The sequence below is a fragment of the Coloeus monedula genome, assembly GCF_965178545.1.
Source record: "Coloeus monedula genome assembly, chromosome: 3".
NCBI classification, from domain to species: Eukaryota; Metazoa; Chordata; class Aves; order Passeriformes; family Corvidae; genus Coloeus; species Coloeus monedula.
Genome location: NC_138783.1, coordinates 109,243,161 through 109,263,144, shown reverse-complemented (window position 1 = coordinate 109,263,144; position 19,984 = coordinate 109,243,161). Strand labels below are relative to the sequence as shown.

The following is a 19,984-nucleotide window of genomic DNA, read 5'->3' as shown; positions in this document are numbered from 1 at the left end:
TAATGCTACTCTTTTCTCATTATATTTTCATTTTTCAATTTAAACAATTGTTGTTTCTTCATTTAAAGAGATTTAAGGACACTCATGAGGTGGTAGTGGAGGTCTGAGATAAGCTGATCAATATATGCATTATTAAAATGGTGGACAGAATGCCATTACTGCTGTAGTGTTGATGACAAATAGACATGCTTAAATAAAGTAGTTTACTTACTTTTTTGTCAGGTCATACATTATGCGTATTCGATTTCCTCTACAGTCACCACAAAGTGTGGAAGAAGTTAAGGAATTCAATGAAATTAGCCTGCAATCATTAGCTGTACATTAGAAATTCATTTAGGCTAATTCTGCTTTCAGTGATGGTCTAGTTATGATAAAGATGTATTTGTCAGGGCTCTAGACAGATAAATTTCTTTTTTTTTCCCTCCAAAAGAAGAGAAAATGTCTTTTATTGCTACTTATGATTTTTACTGGTAGTGTGTACATATCTCACAACAAAACTTTAATTTAGAAAAGCTGCTTTATCTTCATACAGTAAGAATTTCTTTTTGGAATGGGTTAGTATGAAATGAACATTCATTATTTTTAATGCTGTACTGTGCTACTGCTTCAGCCTCATGTTTTTTTCATCCTCTCCTTTTCAAATTTCTTTAATTGAAACGTATTTTAACTCAGTAGAAATCTGCTGATCAAAATTAGGGAAGGGATGAGAACTGTAAATAGATCTCAACACCATACTGTGTACGATTCTATAACTCAGGATTTACAGACTATAAATTGCCTCCACCAGCTCCAACATTCAGAGAGGAAAAGTTGGGGGGAAAAAAAGTTTAACACATTGGCTCGGTTTTCCTTTATTAACAAAGAAAGACACTTTTTCTATTTGTGACAAAATACAAGATATGCAAAATCAGAAGATTCTATTAGCGTTTCTCTATTGTTTTGAGGAAGATACAATGATTCCTGCTCACAGGCTTAATGGGATGCAGTGCACATATGTTCTCCTTCTGTTGCACAAGAGGTACAGGAGGAATGTGGCTTTAAACCTCTTCTGGAAAGATAATGCCACTCAGTGTATTTGATTGCTTTAGTTTTCTGCAAAAACAGTACAGGCTGAAAAGAGCATATGAAAAGAAAGAGCGTATTATTTGTCCTTCTCCTGGTGTGCACATGTACATAGCCAGGGTGACCTGTCTACAGCAGCAGCACTCCTTACAGCAGGACTACTCATTCCCAAATGCATAGTTCAGAGGGGTTTCTGGCTTTTAACTATTCTCTACATCAGTGTATTTCTGTGTTCCCTTGGAATATCTGTGACTCCTTCCTGCTGTTGGTGTGTGTTTGCAGAACAGACCCTTGTGCAAGTGCTTCCTTTTTGACTGGTTTGGGGCAAAGACATTTCTGAAAAATCTTTGGAGACATTTCTAAAGCATATTATATCTTTAAGCTGTTATACCATTTAGTTTTTAAAAACACTGGTTTAAGTGAGTTTGACTGTTGATGTTACTTTTAACACTATCAGCAGAGAGCGCAGCACACAGTCCATGGAAATTACCGTGCTGGATTTTAAGTTATGCTTCCTGCTGGCTTACTTGACCTGCAGACCTGCCAGACCATTCTAGTGGGACATGATGTGAGATGCACACAAAGGCTAATTAAAGGAATAGATTTTCCTCATCTGGAGGCATGAAAAAGGCTTATTATATTTCCTCTTTCTATCGCACTTCATGCAAGAGTCAAGTACAAATTATAAGAATTATAAACCTAAAAATGCCTGAGTTGGACATTTTTCATTCAGCCCTGTAGTAGCTCCACTCAGTTTTTTATGCAAAACAATGTCCAGTGGTAGTGTACTTGTTAATATACACTTCTTTATTTGTAAAAGTTGATATTGTCTTTTAAAGGTGAACATGATTGTTTAAAACATTTATCTCAGGTATTAATCAAATGACAGATTCCCTTATGAAAGCAGATAGACTCTGTGAAAATGTTCCAGTCCCATTATTGTGTTCGACACAAAATGAAGATTTTTTCCTTTGTTATTTCCTTCAACAAAGCAGACTTTGCTAAAGGGTTTTCCCAAGCACAGCTACAAACTTTATGGTCAGTTCTTGACCATTTAATAAAAAGTGTATTTAAATATCTGTAGTAGAATAATGTAGTTATTTCCTTAAGTTTACTTTCCTGAAATGTGTTAAGAAACCTGTGAGTGTTCATATTATAAACTATACATGTCCCCATTATTAGTTCTGGTAGGTATTTCCTGCACAGAGAGTCACATATCAAATACAATTTAAAGTATAATGAACTTTTTAATATTGAATTTATAATCCTTCATTAGTTCACATAGAAATACAAATTTTGTTTAATAATTAATTTAACTAAATTGTTGAATTTATTATGTTAGAAGCTTATATAATGCCAGTGTTGTAAAGAGAATTTTCTAATCCCTGCAGCAAAATATCTCTTTTCTACACATGGCATATGGGTCTCCTTTCTGCAGTATTGTGGTTTGTGTTACACTGTACTCTTAAATTACCTGCATATTTTACCTCTGTGCTGCTTGAAACAGTATGTATTCAACAATGTTTCATAAATACAGAAGAAAACATTGAAATAAAAGAGTGGTAAGAATCAGTTAGATAAGTTCATGCAACAAGCGACCCACAAGCTGGGTTTTATCTGCATTTTGTGTGGTGTCCATTTGGAATCAGATTGATAGAATCTTATATTCTCATTAACAAAAATAGATCATTAATAAACAAATACTGAGATATGCATACTTTCAGTAACCTACCAAGTATCTAATACTAATCTTGAGGAACTTACTGATGGTCATTTAAAAGCAGGGTGTAGAGAGGTAGTAAAAGGAGCTGTTGCTGAAGAAAGCAAAATGCTGTATGCTCTTTTGAATACAATGTGAATACAATGTGAATACAATGAATACATTGAATGCATTTGCTCTTTTGAATACAATGTGATTTCAGGTTAAGCAAAAGCTGATTCTTTTAAGTTTTTGTGTGTGTGTTTTGTTCCTTCTTGTCATACACATGTGGAAGCTGTTGCTGGAAATTCTGTTCTGACATTGGTATTCTGACTTGGTATTTCTTTATAGATCCACTTACAATAATTTTGTTTCTTAGACTTTCAAGAGGGAGCTAAAAACAAAAGAACCTGTTATCAGGAGTGCCCTTGAGACTGTGCGAATCTTCCTGGCCGAGCAGCCTGTGGAGGCAGTGGAGAAGGTCTGCCCAGAGCCCAGAGGTAATTGAAGCAAGAACAGGGTAATAACACGTTGCTGGAAAGATCAGTGATGATCAGCAATGATTAAATAAATCCTGCCAGCCGGTCTGAAAGCGTTCCTTTTACACTTCAAGCTGAATGCCAGTATTCAGAAACTAAGCTAAAAATATAGATGAAAGCAAGCCTTAGCAATACTTCTGAACACTGTGGTACTAAATAGACATGCATATTTATAAGCAGATTTTGAAACTGCCTTTAAACCTTCAGGACCTGTCTATAATTATAGCCTCATTTGAGGTCTCAAAGCTGCAATTTAAGCTAAAATTCACCTTGTAGCCTCAGTACTACAGGAGATCCCAAATCCACCTAATTGCAGCAAAAGCTTGCCAGTGATTAATATTTATCTATGTGCTGAAATATTGTGCTGAAACAGCTGATAAACTTCTAGCTACACCTTGCATGTTTCAAAATGCCTTTATGTACTTAAATGCATATTTTGCTGACTTTTGTGGTGGCAGGATTTAAGTTTTGTAAGAGATTTTCAAATGAGAATACATTAATAAAACAAATTTCACGCTTGCCTTTGGTTATGAAGAGTTTCTTACCAAGACTTGAACTTATCCAGATGGCAACTGTTTTAGTTCTAAGACAGAATATGTCTTAAAAGCCTCTTCACTTTCACATTTAGATCTGTCACCTGAGGAAAGAGCCCATAGTGTCACTAAACTTCTGCAAAGGCAGGCAGATGAGGTCAGAACTGAGTGGGATAAGCTGAATCTTCAGTCTGCTGATCGGCAAAAGAAGATCGACGATGCTCTTGAAAGACTGCAGGGCCTTCAAGAGGCAATGGATGAACTGGACCTGAAGCTACGCCAGGCTGAGGCATTCAAGGGGTCCTGGCAGCCAGTGGGGGATCTGCTAATTGACTCTCTGCAGGACCACTTGGAAAAAGTCAAGGTATGTGTCATATATCAGTATTTCTGAGTATAAAATTGTTCATTGTATAAATCCCCATATCAGTAATTATCTTTTAGAGTGAGAAATTTATATCTTTGTATCATAGTCACTTATATTAAAAGTACATATATAGAGTTTTATAATTTCAGAAATTGAAATGCAATGGGATCCTCATTGAGAATGTATATTGCTGACATGGGTAAAAAGCACTACAGAAATGTGTAAAAATCCTCAGCATGCTCACTGTTAACTCAGGAGAGGCAAAATTGTCACTTAAAGAAAACAAGATAAATTAGATAGGAGAATATATTATAAAAGTCTATACAATTAATTTTTCTTTATTATATTTTTTTAAGTATGATGAATACACAATTGTCTCTGTAATTGTAGAGTAGAACTTAATTTAAAATATATGGTTTTTCATGATGGTGGTATTCTCTATGTTTTTTTTAATAAATTGGCTTCATAACTAAAGATAGTCTAAAAAGCAGCAACCCTGGAAAATTGTCATTATTTTCTATAATTTAATGTTTTTCTGCTTTTAAGTGTTGTTTCATAAAATCATTGCTTATTGAGAAACTTGGGCAGACTTGTCCTCTTTCAGCATGACTGCCATGGACAGACTTGATAAATAATACAGGATTCCTTCAGCTAGAGCACAATAGAGGCAGTTGCCATTTTGATAAGAACAAAGTGTGTTTGTTCCAGTCACATAAATGGGAATCATCAGTCATTTTGAAAGAGACCTGAGCTAACTGTTATTTTCTCTGGTTGAACATTAGGATCTAAGAAAGAGGAAATAGAATGACTAATGGCAAGAAAAAAAGCCCTCTAGAAATCAAATGTAGTTTATTAAAATGAAAGTCTTCGAGTTGTAATCACACAGAAAGTTTAATGAGTGTCCTGTGCAGGGACTGTACAAGAACAAATGAAACAGTTAGTAGCTGATGAACAGCTAGCTGCAAAACTTATCTTCATTTGAATTCATAAAAGAACAGAAGAAACCTATTTATAAATTCTCAGAAAGTGCTATTGCAACCATTGTTTGTTTTGGGTTTTTTTAAATTTTGAAGAAGGTATCCTGAACAGAAATACTGAATCTCTGATATTACTGGAAAACAAAGAAAATCGCTTAATTCTAAAGCTATGAGCAGGAGTGTTTACTTCATAATTATGGTTCTGAGTCCTGTGATGGTTTAAAAAGTAAATAAATACATTCTAGATAACATAATTAATGAGTTAATAATTTATTCACTTGAGTTAAAGTATTTTTCCTTTGCAAATATTTCAGCTAAAAGCTGAATTTGTTGAAGTTATGTAGCCTTCAGTTAAAAGTTGTTAGTAAACAATAAGGTTTTTTCTTTATAAATTATATGATCAGCTAAACATTATCCAGTTGATACATTATATGTGTCTAATCTGGTTTTTATGATGAGTATCACAATGACTGATATTACAGAATGAGGAAAAGTACCTAATTTCTCTCTATACATCTGAGAAATCCAAGCACCTTCTGAGCAGATCTTCAAAACATTGATCATATGTGATTGCATTTCTTGCAAATCCTTCTCTTAATTTGCATCACAATAGCTTTCCCAAACCTAACCTGATGAATAACTTCCAGTGAATGTGTTTAGTGTAGTTCCATTTGTCACTGTTCTCTTTAGTTACAGTTGCTGGAGCTGCTAAGGTCATGGTATAACTTTGAACTCACACTGAATAGTGGATCCTTGGTCAGTATTAATGTACTATTATTATTGTTATTATTATTATTACTACTACAGATGCTTCATCTGTATTAATGTACAAATTGATGTTCAACTTTGATTCTGAGGATAAGAGATAGTTTCACCCATTTGCTCCAAAGGATGCAACCTAGACTAGAGGCGATCTATAACCAAAGTATTCTTCAGACTTCTCTGCTGTCATCTGTTATTCTCCCTTTTTTCTTCTCTCATATGGGTGATCTTATCCCTAGACTGAAATGTAACTTACTTTCTTAATAACACACATTCTTTCTGTCTCCCTTCCAAGCATATCTTTCTGTCCAGTAAAATCCAAACCATCATTTAACTGTCTTAAATTCAGTTCAAGCCCAGATGAATTTATTATTTGTCCCCTAATATCCATTGCCTGATCAGTTTGATTGTAGCTCAGGTCATATTTTAGACATGGCCTATGATTTCTACTCCTTTCTGCAGCAAATTCAATGATGCTTTCTCCTTTCAATCACTAACAAAATGTTCTTTTCATCAGCATGCCAGGAACACTTAGGGTCTCATGATATCGCCCCTCAGATTTTATATTAAGCTTTTGCTGCTATGCAGTTGATATGCAATCATGCCTTCCTCATCCATTTGGTGTCTTATTCAAAGACTCATTCCAGAAATTGATGGTAGAACCATTTTGTCTCTCTTTCTTCCCCAAAGATTCTTCTTTGCTCTATACCATCCAAAACCTTGATAATGGTTATGCTAGCAGCATGCAACAGTCATTACATCTTATGCTGATGCCTCCTCACTGCTTTGTTGTCTCTCTGTAGACATCTGCTGAGAAACACTAATAGAAATTAGTACCCATAGGAAGTTTCTGATTTTTTATACTTTTACGCTCTGGAAAATTAGGTTTCTTAAATTAAAAGCACTGTTTTGAGGTGGTGTGCACAGAGTTTTGTGACTGAGAAGCCAGTTTTAATGGTGTGGTTTATCTTTAGCTACAGGTAGTTCAGCTACTCCCAACATACTCAGGAGAGCACAATGAAAAGCCCTTTTTCTGCCAGTGATATTTTAACATACCACTAGCAGCATATAACTGCTTCAGTTTTCTGTCATACACAGGACTGTAAGGGAACAGCAGAGCCTCTAGCCTCCATGAGGTGTATAATTACATTCTAATTTTTGGGTTTTTGCAGCCGCTGTAAAACAAACAGAACAAACAAAGAAAACCAAACCCAAAACAAACAAAAAACCCAACAACAAAGATAATGAAGAGCAGGCAGTAGTGTCTGTGGTTTCTTTAGTCCAAAATAGAAGTGCATATCTCTAGAACACATTCCAAATAAAAAGCTATTCATGTAGAATCATGTAGACTTTTTTTCAATTAACTCCAGTCTGCTGTAGGATAATTAGTTCTCCTTCATTGTCTCAAAAAGAGGGCACCTTGACTCAGTATAATGATTGATAACTGTGAAAAGCAGAACAGAATTTAGTGACATAAATCTTGTATTTTTCTGTAAGGAATTTCCATGAAAGTCTTAGTCTTGCTTCTTAAGAACTGCTGGTTGTTCTTGCAGATTCACTTTTACAGTTATGAGTAAAGCTGTTACATGAACTTTGCATATAGATTATGGACTTTCTGTATTTAGTGCAACAAGAGTATTCACAAAGGCTGAAAGCATCCTTTTAAATACTTTTGTCAAAGTCTATTAACAATTTTAAAACAATTTCTAGTTGAATTATATGCTGTTTATTTCAGACTCTTCAGCTTGACAGTTGTAGCCAATTGTATGTCACTGACAAATATTCACTGGAAAATATCAGCCTGAAATTTATTTATTTGTGAACCAAATAGCATTTGCAGTTATTCATAAATCAGAAATTAACTGATCACTGATCTGCTCATCATCTACTCCAAAATTACTTTCTGTGTGCAGGGACTGGGGACAATCCTTTTGTCCCTAGTCATCTTTCCTCAAAATGAGACAAAAGTAAGACAACCTATTAAAATAATCAGCTGAATTTCAGTTGTGTTCATATCCAGCCATAGAAAGAAAACAAATAGATTTGCAAAGGTTAAAATTCTGTATTATTAAAAGCATTTTAATACTAAATCAACAATTTCAATTTCAGGTCACTGAACGAGAGTAGGAAGTTCATTTAAAGAATAATAATAATAATAAATTTTAAAAGCCTTATATATTCTCCTGTAGTTCATTGGGGTACTGTTCAGCTAGTGCTGTGCTGAAAGAGGTATTTCAGCAAAGTGAACTCTGACAGTGCTGTTATGAGGGAACTGACAGCTGCCTACTATGGCAATTCTGACAGCAAAGTGAGTTGTTGAATTTCTAGTTTATGTTCTTAAGCCAAAATTATTTGAAATTCTTGGGTAGGTGATAATTTTCTATCCTCCCCAAAAAGAAGAATGATTTTTATATGGAACTATTAGGGGTCACATACCAGGAAATTAATGAATGACACCTAGAAGCAAGCCAATAGTCCCCATTCATCCCCTCCTAGCAATGGAGATATGTACTGGAGATCAGTTTTAAATAGATCAATAGAATCTATTGAAGAAATAATTACCTGGAAGATATATTGAATAACCAGAATTTCCAGTCAACTAGATATCAGTAGCAGTGCCAGACCCTTGTTAAGCCAAATAGAGGTCAGATTGCAATGTGACTCCTATTCTCTTGTTAATTTTTTGCTAACATAAAATTATGCTATGCACCAAATTAAGTTAGCAGAGGTCATGCTGTCCAGTCTGTAAAGTGAAATGACATTACACATATAGCAGCTTCTGAGATATTTTTACATTTTCTTTCTTTACTGATAGACTTTCTACTATAGCTACACTCCTTATTATTCTTAGTTTTAAAAACCACAAAAATGCTAAAGTATTTTATATGCAGAATTTTAGACTATGAACTATGATTTGATTAGGTGTTTTCAAATTGTTTGTACAATTAGAAGGTGACAGCATCCATTGGTTCATAGCTGAATAGGAAACTACTTGCCTGCAGTGTAGGAGATGGAAGTGTTAATGTTTTCTTCATACTATTACTAAAGTAATTACTGTTACAAATGGCTCTCAATCTTACCATTTCATACATAAGTCGTTCTGTGATAGAATTATACAATAGTTATTTATGATATGCTCTTAAACTACTTCAAAATGCATATACATTTTTTCAGTTTAATTTGCAGCCAGCTGTTACCACCAAGGGCTATAATCAATCTGGGTTAAGATGTTCTATTTCCTTTAGTAAGTCTCCTAATAAGTTCTGTGTGGGATTCTGGGACTTTTAAAACTGTTATATACAGAATAACCATTTCCTACTAATAAATTTTTCAGCTTTCCAAAACTCAGAAATTAGTTCCTAAGAGAATTAGGGGTGATCTTTCTAAACAGATTTTGTATTTGTAAAATATTCGTAATTTAGAGATTGTTCTAAGTAAGATGCTATAAAAGGAGGAGATGATCTAATGACATACTAGAGGACCTTTATGTTTTAAATATAAATATGGTCAATAAAATCAGAATTTACAAAACATCAGCTCTTCATCAACTGTTTTACTTCTAATATAAACTAGAACAATATTAGAGTACATAAGAGCATAATAAACTATTTTAAAATAAACCAAAACCGTACTGAAATTCACTGGAACACTTTGACATCCTACAGATGTCCTTGCGATATATAATATTCCTATGAATTTAAAAATTTGTGGAGCTTGCTGTAATGAAAGAAATAATTAAAGTTTGTTCGATTCGTTAATGAGTCAGCTTTCAAGATGTTGTTATACATCAAAGATACTTCAACTAACCACGTTACCAAATTGGTGACAGCCTGGTATGTTGGTTTTACCTTTTTTAAATGCATTTTTATACAAGAGAGAATTTAGTAGGGTTGTTTGGTTGTCACTGTTGAGGGCAAGTTTAATTTGCTCAGGTTTTTCTTAAATACGAAATTGAGTTAAAAACCATGAACTGTTTTTATCATGTAGCTGTACCACCTGATTTTAGCTCTGTTATGCTTCTTAGCTTTTAGGAGATGAAGGTTACTCAGTTGTGTCCTGTAGTCTCTCAATCTCACTTTAACAGCTTATGAACGAATTTATTTTCTCACACAAAAACGAATATATTCACAAGTGGTTATTTAGTATGTAGTAATCATGTATTTAATGATACAAATTTAACTTAAAAGTATAATCTGCCTTATGTTGTTTCTATATAATCAGTCAGATAAAATTGGAGAGTTCGTTATGGCAATAACTCTGGCAATAGCCTATATCTAAGTCCATTTTAAATACCTGAAGCAACCAATCATTCCTTCTGCTGACTTCTTTTGCAATAAGTTGTACATTTCTTATCTCATGATGCTACCACTGTATCTACAGTTTTGTACAGAGACTAGATTACATAGGTTTTTTGTGTATATCAAGCCACCTATTTTAAGGAAGAATACAAAATCTTTTTGTACATAGGAATAGTAAGAATGATGATGAGCAGGCAAAGTAAAATCTTGGTCTTTTAAAGTTAAGACTGCTCTTCACCATACTACTTATTGGGAAACAGTAGCATATTTGTGATACAGAAAAAATAACATTGCTCTGCTTACAAAGAAGAAATAAAAATGAGTATTCTTTAATTAACTTCCTGAGGAATCAGAACAACTAATGTGAGAAGCAGCTTCTTGTAGACCATTTTTCAAAAAAACAAACACCTGGAAAAGAGCTGTACAAATTTAACCCAATTTCTATCAGATTTGTGTTAACTGTATTAACACAGTCATTAATAGAGCACATTAACTATTTTCTCTTTGATTAAGTACTTTTGGGCTAAAGAATACTGAAAACTTTTCCCTGACGACAAGTGCAGGAAAATTCTTGAGCTCTAAAGAAAAAAATAGGTGACCAGTAAAGGTGAAAATCTTTTCTACATCCAACCCAGCAGATGGGTTGAAGATGCTATTATTAGATCAACACATTTCATTTAGACCCAAATTTTTCCTTGTATGAACTCACCCTGCTGATTTCAGTGGGAGTTCAACATGCACATCTGCAGGCAGAATTTGACTTTTTAAGTATTGGCAATCTCTGATCTTGGTTTCTGATAGCCTGCTGAGAGAACTGACTAATACATGTATAAAGACTTGTCTGTCGTTTTATGCCTCTGAAGTTCAGAACTAAGGTCAGACCAGAACATTTTTAAGAGATTTCTCTTTATCAGTTTATCAGAGGAGAGAATGAGACTTGAGCTTTTAGAAGGAGAATTAAACATTAATTTTTAAGTACCTAAGTGGCAGGGACTCTGACATTTAGCATGGCTTTTTGTTTTAAGTTTGCCATACAAATGCAGCACTCATAGATATTAGTCTGATGATGAAGTATTAACATTCCAAGACATGACATTAAATCAAAGATGCTCTTGAACTGATTTGGTTCTATTCAAAAGCCATCTTTTTCTTACGACCTGGAAATGTAAATATTTAGCCAAGGGGGAAAAAAGTACAATGTGAGTAACACATCTCTTCTTAATATGGGACCATTTTATTCAGGCTTTCCTAAGTGAGTGTGGCACAGGGAGCTGTGTGGCTAAAGGGAGCAAAATTATATCTAAGGAGTATTTAGAACGTAACTCTGATCTGCTATATATAGTCTGCTATTGAAACATTCCTACGTAAAGAAAAAAGATGTACCAGAAATTAGTATATAACCAGAGACATGGACATTCATTGAGACATGAGAGAAGGGAAAAGGGAAGGATACTAGAAATTAATTTTTATGTTGTTTGTCTCTGTGATGAGGCAATTTTTTTTTTTCCATGAAGAAAAGTCTGTCAGTATTCTGTTTCTAATGAAATCTTTTCTTAAAACATTGACAAAATGAATTCCTGGGAACTATCAAGTGTGCAGATTCTGTAATGATATTGTTTCTATGACATGGGCAAATCAATGAGCAAAGTAAAATCAATTTATCAAGCTCCTGTGCTGGTACACAGTAATTATCTAGGGACTGTTTGATGTAGGGAGTGCAATGAATGTTAGATTGCCTGGAATGTTTATCAGGGACCCAATGAGTTACACATTTCTCATTTTCATCTTTATAAATTTAAAGCCTAGTAGAGTTTTATTTCATTTTTTTGGCCAAGGTTAACCCATAATAAAACTTTGTAATTGCTACTTAGCACTTTTATACTGCTTCTTATGTTCCAGATAGTATGAGTTAATCTTCTCAGCTTCTTTCTGAGACCGCAATAGAAGTATTATCCCCAGTTTACAAATCGGTCAATTGAATCAGTGAAACTAATTTGTCCAAACAGCAATGCCACTCAAATTATTTGTATTCTCTTTATATTTTACCTGAAAACTGTTTTGTTTTAGTTCAGTTCAACTGTTCATTGGATTAAGAATGACCGTTTTCATCGGTCATGGCAGGAGACACTGTTGCCCATTCCCAGAGCCACGGCCTTCTCCTCCTCAAGACATGTCAGGGCAGCCACCCAGAAGAATTCAGCCTGAATGCCTGGGAAGGTGGGCACTGCTCATAGTTTTCCAGCCTGTGTCTGGTGCTGTTATAGAAACCTGAGACATGTTTAATTTTTTAAGTTTTATTTAACTGTCTCCTTTTCAGCATTTCATTTTAATATTCTTTCTTCCTACATTAGCTTAAAAAGTAAATCATTGTCACTTGTGGTTGCTAAAATCTACTATGAGAACTGAATTCCTTCTGTTTCCCACTGTTGAAAGATGTTCTTATTAGATGTAAGAAATCTAGGAATTTACACCTCAAGTAGGCCCATGGGAACCTCATGTGGTTTAACAAGTGCAAGGTGCTGTACCTGGGGTGGGGCAACTGCTGGTATCTATCCAGGCTGGGGATGAACAGACCGAGATCAGCCCTGCTGAGAAGGATTTGGGGTAGTTGGTGGGTGAGAGGCTGGACATGTGCTGGCCATGGGCACTCACAGCCCATAAAACCAAACATGTCTTGGGCTGCATCCAAAGCACCATGGGCAGCAGGTGAGAGAGGGGATTTGCCCCCTCTGCTCTGTTCTCATGATACCCCACCCTCAGTGCTGTGTCCAGCTCTGAGGTCCACAGGAAGAACAGGGACCTGTTGAAGCAAGTCCAGGGGCCACCAAGATGAATACAGGGATAGAACACCTCTCTAATCACCACCCTTAGCACAGAGGAAAGGCTGAGAGACTTGGGAAATAGGCCTGGAAAATAGGCTTCAGGGTGACCTAATTGTGGCCTTCCAGTACCTGAAGGGAACCTACAGGAAAGATGGAGACTATTTAGAAGAGCAGGTAGTGACGGGCCAAGGGATAACGGCTTCACACTTAAAGAGAGTAGGCTTAGATTAGATATTATGAGGAAATTCTTTACTGTGAAGGTGGTGAGACACTGGAACAGTTTGCCTGGATAAGTTGAGGATGCCCCATCACTGGAAATGTTCAAGGCCAGGTTGGGTGGAGCTCTGAGCAACCTGGTCTAGTGGAAGGTTCCCAGTCCATGACAGAAGGCTTGGAACTAGATGATCTTAAAGGTCTCTTCTGACCCAAGCCATTCTATGGTTCTGTGACTGTGTTGACTCGTGGTTTCACCCATGCCTACTCCACACACGTTGCACAGTGGTGGTGAAAAGGTGAAGATGTGAATTTCAATATTAATTCAAGACTTGGAACACAGAGCTTTCAACAAAGCCATTGAACAGTCCATCTGACCTGCATTCTTCTGAATATTAGAGACTGAGTGGACTGTAACAACTTCTTTTGTCCTTAAGCTCTATGAAGAACTTTGTCCCCCTTACTAGAGGTAGTAATTATCAACTCTATGAGGCTAAACATTATTAAATACTTACAGGGTAAATTTAAAGACATGAAAGGAGAAAGGAAGGATTTCTTTTTAAATCAAAATAAAGACCTTTATATGCTTTTTGTTAGAAAAAATGAGGATTTTCTGAAGCTTCTTGTCTGAATAGTTTAATGTTGATTAAGTGTCAGAAAACTATCTGTGTTTTAGTAATGTCTATGCTAAGCTTTTGTATGGATCCATATTTTTCCTCCTGAGTTACAGGATCTGCCTGCTGATATCTGGAAGCTTGAAGTGTTTTGTAATGTTATGATACAGCTGTTGTAATCTTTCTGGTTTAAACTGCTTTCTTTTTTTGTCAGTGAGCTGGTTTTAAAACCCAACTGGAAAATAAACCGCACTCAAAGTGCTCCCTTCCCCCTCACTCTCCTCTCCATGAGAGAGAGACAAAAACAGAGATTCTGAATCAAGAACAATTTCCTTGAAAAGCAGCACTGAAATAAGAAAAACTAACTAACAGTAAGAGCAACAATATTAATAACAAAAGTATACAAAAGAGAGAGTGATTTACATGCAAAAAGGGATATTCACTGGCCAAGGCCCTGCGTGACCACCGAGACAAAAGGCAAAAATGGCCCCAGATCCTCCACAGTGCCCTTTTTCTGCCACCCCAGCCAACACCCCAGCCTCTGTGTTTCTTCACAGAGGTGAGAATGCCTACTTCCACCCCTCTGCAATGACATGGATGGTATAGAATACAACCTAGGCTCACCCATGAGGCTCCCAGCTCCATCCCACGCACGACCCCCAGCCCGACCCCTGCCCAGCCCTTCCCTGGTCTCTCTCATGACTACTGTGAGAAAACCAACTCTGTCCAGGCCAAAGCTAGGACAGTCAGTGAAATATTGCATTTCCCTTTAAAATGCCATGCTGTTTTACAGCACAATAGAGATTTGCTTTGTAGCAACTATTTTCTGAGGACAAGGAGTCACTATAACCTGAAAGATCTTTTGGTAATGAGCACGGGTTATTATTCAACCTTTTCTGTTTGTATATCCAATATACATTGTTTACAAGTTAACTAATAGCAATAGATAATGTGCTATTAATGGTTTAAAAACAATTTGACTCATACAAACTAAGCATTTATGCTTTTCAAGTGCTTTTTAGGTTTTAATGATGCTGACTGAAACCCTACTAAATGAAAACTTTCTTTGCAAAAATTCCTTTATGTTTCCTGTGTCCTTGGTGCAGTCGATGTTAGACTTTCAGATCACACCTTGAAATCTTTCAAGTTACTTACAATTCCTAGGCACTTCATCTCTTCTTGGTTGCAAAGTAACTGAGTAACTGAGTTTGATTATATGGAAAAATTGGTGTGGAGCTGTTTATGACACTTCAGCCATCATGGGCTCTGCCATGACATGGGGTAGAGTTGTTCTTGTAGAGTGAATTACAAGCTGAATTTGCTCATTTACTTTTCCCCCTCCATGGAGAAGAAAACAATTTCAAAATAAATGGCAAGGCAGTAGCATAGGTTGTATTTGTTCAGGAATCATAAAGCTGTATATCACTTGTTGATTCAAAATAAATAAATAGATCAAAATTTGTAGTAACCAAGTGATCTGTGTTTCACAATAAGTGCATCTATTTATTAATGTGCTTCTATTTATTAAATTGGACATCCTAGTAAATAAATATTTTCTGCTAGATATAACATTGCTACAACTCATAGCTTTTTCCATTGACAGTTCAGAAAAAAAGAAAATTAATATCTGGCATTGGTTCATTTTTCATTTCTTCTATTCAAATTTTAATAACCTTGTTTTTAAAGAAATACTGAGTTAGTCTTCCAAATTGCAGGAAAAAACTTTTGAAAAATGTAAAGTTTTACTGATTCAGAAATACAGAATTCAGAATGGGAGAGTACTTAAAGGGAATTTGATTTTCTTTCTCCCCTGATGTTTTTTGTTTGAACTATTTTTATCCCAGAAGAGGATTTATATTCTACTGTAGTGCACTCTTGCTTGGTCATTTCTGAGTTTATAAAAATATATAGGATGGAAAATTAAATCAGCTGAAATCCATTTTGTCTCAACACCGCCTGTCCCCAGGAGCACTAAAATCAAATAAAAGTACAGGGTGAGTTTAAAAGCAAGCTAAGTGTAGCATATTGAGCTAGTGGCTGAAAAACCCAGGTTTCAACGAAATTTGAATCAGAGTACACTAAATCCCTCAAAGAAGAAACTAACTCATTTTGAATGAAAAAGATGGAGACTGTTAAACTGTCCTGGGACAGTTCAACCTTGTATGGTTTTAAATATAAAATGGAGCATAATGCTCTGGCCCATGAATACTTCTCCACTTGGACACTAAGTGAGCTGAGGTGAGCTGAGAGAATTGTCAGTGCTGGGAACCTGCTGTGGCCCAGGTACAGGGCAAACACTCACCTTACTGTGCAAATGGATCCTGCTCTGATTTAGCTGCAGCTGCTGCTTGTATAAAACCTTCCCACAACAGAAATTCATCTGACACAGGAGAACTTTTCTCCCTAAGTCATCTCATATTTTCTTCATGCTGCCAGATGTTCTTTTCTGTCTCTTTCACTGGTTATGAGAATTGAGGTTTAACATAAGCCAGTGCTAGCGGGAGACTCTTCTATATGAGGGAATTCTTCAAGAAAATGTCAGGCTGGCATGAGGCCACAGCCTTGTATAAGTGCTGCTCACAGACCAGGGAAACAGACTTTCTCTGTAGGCACAGTTGGCCTTTTCTTGAAATCTGCTTCATACTAAGTGTAAGAAATATGCATGGTGGAACATATAAGGGGATGGATCATGCTCATAATTCTGGTCATACCTGAGTCCTAATGGGATACAGCCATGAGTGCAGAATGAGCTGGCAGATGTTATTGAGAGGCTACTATCAGTTGTCTCAAAAGTCACAGCAACTGGGAGAAATTCTTCCATCCTGGAAGAGAATAAGCATCACTCTCATCTTCAAGTAGGACAGGAGGAAGGACACAGGGACTTACAGGTTATTCAGCATCACCTAAATCCCTGGGAATGTGATGGAATAGCTAATCTTTTAAACCATTTCCAGGCACATGAAGGACTAGAAAGTTGCACTGAAGGCAAGTCATATGTGAGGTATCACAGTGGTTGATCCTGGGTCAGTATCATTTAACATCTGCTTTAATGAACTGGTCCCTGGGACAGAGCTCACCTTCAGTAATTTCCCACTTGATACAAAAGTGGGAGGAGCAGCCATTACACCAGATGGTTGTGCTGTCATTCATATAGACCTTGACAGCATGGAGAATTACACTGAGAGGGATCTCACGAAGTTCAACAAGGAGAAATGCCAAGTCCTGTTGATGCCTTGAAGTGGCTACCTGAAAAGAGAGGCTAGACAAGATTAAGAGAATAAAAGCAGGTATTTATTTGAAGGGCCTTCAAAGGTACACCATGGGAGTCAAAAGCCTCCAAGGGGCTCCACCCAAGATGGACCCTGGGTTACGGGTTTTTCACACTTTTATAAGTTTGGTACATTTGCATATCAGGGTTAATTCTCCAATTATAATTTCAAGTAATTATGTCATTACCCCAAGTTTGCTCCCCCTGTCCAGAGGCTCAGTTTACATATTTAAGGGCCTGGGACAACAAGGTGTCCTTGAGTTAAGGTCCAGAGAGGGTTTGTTATGTCTAACCAAAATGTGAGAACGGGAGCTAATGGGCTATATGAAGTTTCAGAGTTACACACTAGGCTGTACAGGATCTGAAAAATATAAAAGCCAAAACCTAAGACATCACTGTGTCCTGGGAGGAAGAACTCCAGGTAACAGTACACATTCAAGATCAACTGGCCAGAAAGCAACTCTGCAGAGAAGAGCCTTGGGGTCTTGGTAGACAAACAGCTGATGGGAACACACTGTTAAAATCTAGTTATTACAATTACTGGGGAGATGACTCTGCCTGAATTAAGGTGCAAACAAGATCATATGCCAAAGTCAATAGTATGGATTTTATGTAACAGTAAAATGTGAGGTGAAGAGGTAGAAAGAAATAGAAAAGGATTGAGGGGGAAGAGGGAGGGGAGAAAGAGAGTGAGAAAGAGGGGGAGAGAGAGAGAGAGAGAGAGGGAGAGAGATCAGGTGGAATGATAGTCACCACCATGGATCCAGCAGTATCCCACTGGTCCTCTTCACCCTGGACTTCTTAGTGGTGGGGGTTCCAAGGTCACTCAAAACTTCTCATCATTTATATGTTTTAGCAAAAAAAGGCATCAGTGCTCATTGGCTACACAGTTCTCTTATTCTGTTGGTTAAATTATTCCCTTGCTTCCAATGCTAATTAGTCCCCTGCTTGTTATTTTTCTGTGTTTGAGTCAGTGGCCTCCTGTCTTGAGCCAGTGGTCTATGGTCTCACCCCACCAGACCCAGCCACAGCCAGCTTCCAGCACAGCTTCTGAGCTGGCCTTCCCATGGACTTCTTGCTGTGAAACATCCTTCTCACCCACCTCATTTAGCTTTCCTTAGATAGACCTGAGATAACTGGGCAATAGTACCACCTTTATCTTATCTCAAGTTCCTGTCACGTGGATTAACTCACACTCCAAATTTCGGGAATCCAGAAGGCATATTTGGGATGGGGTGGGCTTTGGTGGTTGCAGATGAGCAGTTGCTTCTTTGTAAGGTTTGCTACAGCAGCAAAGTCCTTCAGTGATATTAACAGCATGTGAACAAAATATAATCTTTAAGTATCTTACACACACCCTCTTGGCAAAGAAGGCTGACAGCACCCTGGAGTGAATTAGGCAGAACATTGCCAGCAATTTGAGGGACGTGAGCCTTCCTCTCTCCTCAGCCTTGGTCACACCTGGAGGGCTGGGTCCAGTTTTGGGGACCCAGGTATGAGGGAGGTATGGACTTCACTGGAATAGGGCCAGTGCAGGCCACAAATACAGTCACAGGACTGAAGCATCCTTCCTGTGAGGAGAGGCTGAGAGAACTGGGACAGGTCAGCCTTGAGACCCAAGGCAGCTCCGTATCTTACCAATGTGTGTAAATTCCTGATGAGATGTAATGAAGAGAAAGCTGGACTCTTCTTAGTGCTGTCTGCTGACAGAAGAGACAATGGGCACAAATTAAAACCCATAAAGTTTCACCTGAATATGAGAAGAGACACATGTGGCTGTTCGAACACTTGCACAGATTGCCCAGACAAGTGGTGGAGTGTCAATCCTTGGAGACATTTTAAACCTGACTGGACATGGTCCTGAGCAACTGGCCCTGCTCTGAGCAGAGGGGCTGTGCTAGATGACCTTAAGAGTTGCCTTCCATCTTCAGCCAGTCTGTGATGACAGTTTAGAGTTTTGTGAGAATGAAAGCATTTTTTAGTGCATGCCTTTGCAACGATTTTCAGTAGACATACAAAATTATTTAGAAACCATTATGCATTTATACACGAAGAACAGTAAGAAATTTGTGTTCTTGCCTTCAGTTTTTGTACATGTCCAAGCTTGCATGGTGTTGAAAAGTTTATTAAGAAGTGCAAAACATTTAATTCCTAAATATAGTTGCTACAGTGATTAGTCCTGTATAAAGTCTAGATATGAACTGCCTAAATAGTAAATACCATTGCTGGGAAACTAGAGATGATTTTCAAATTTTTTGGGGTTTTTTTTCCTTCCTTTATAAAAAGCTAAGAAAAATGTTTTTAAATTCCTCGTGTTTAGGCTTGTAAAAATGAACATTTGTGAAAGAGGATGCTCTCTTCTGAGGTACTGCATTTACTGTCTCTAGGGGAAACTAACTTCAGGATCAATTTTAATTTCCAATGTTGTGCTCTAAGCATAAGCACAGTGTTCAAATCAAAGGCTGGTGTTGCTATAATTGCCAGTCCATAAAATTTGAGAAATAAAAAAGCTAGAGATTATGCCAAATTGCCTTTAACATCTTAGACAGGCATCGTGCCAGTTTCATCCATAAGCAAATAGAGACTCATTTCCAGAAGCTGGCATTGAACATTTAAATCATTTGATGCATTGGTGAAATGAACTCTAAAGTCTCTTTTAACTCCTGTTTGCAACAAGAGAAGGGTACTGCAGTATATGCACTGTGAGATTCATGGTCCCTCCACCCATGAGTGTGGGAAACACTAATGAGCCTTGATTTTTACCAGTGTGTTCAGGGTGACTCAGGACAATATAGCTGGGAAAAAATATCACACGATAATTGTCCATACGTGG

At 36.9% G+C, this 19,984-nt stretch overlaps 1 protein-coding gene across 5 annotated transcripts in view; it reads left to right on the top strand.

Annotated features, from left to right (window-relative positions):
* Nucleotides 1–19,984, top strand: part of DMD (dystrophin) — a 999,626-nt gene that overhangs the window by 810,166 nt on the left and 169,476 nt on the right. For all 5 annotated transcript variants that reach the window (XM_082277447.1, XM_082277448.1, XM_082277450.1 and 2 more), the window contains 2 exons: nucleotides 3,141–3,261; nucleotides 3,929–4,197. In XM_082277447.1, coding sequence (XP_082133573.1) covers nucleotides 3,141–3,261; nucleotides 3,929–4,197 — 390 coding nt within the window. The remainder of the gene's footprint in view (nucleotides 1–3,140; nucleotides 3,262–3,928; nucleotides 4,198–19,984) is intronic.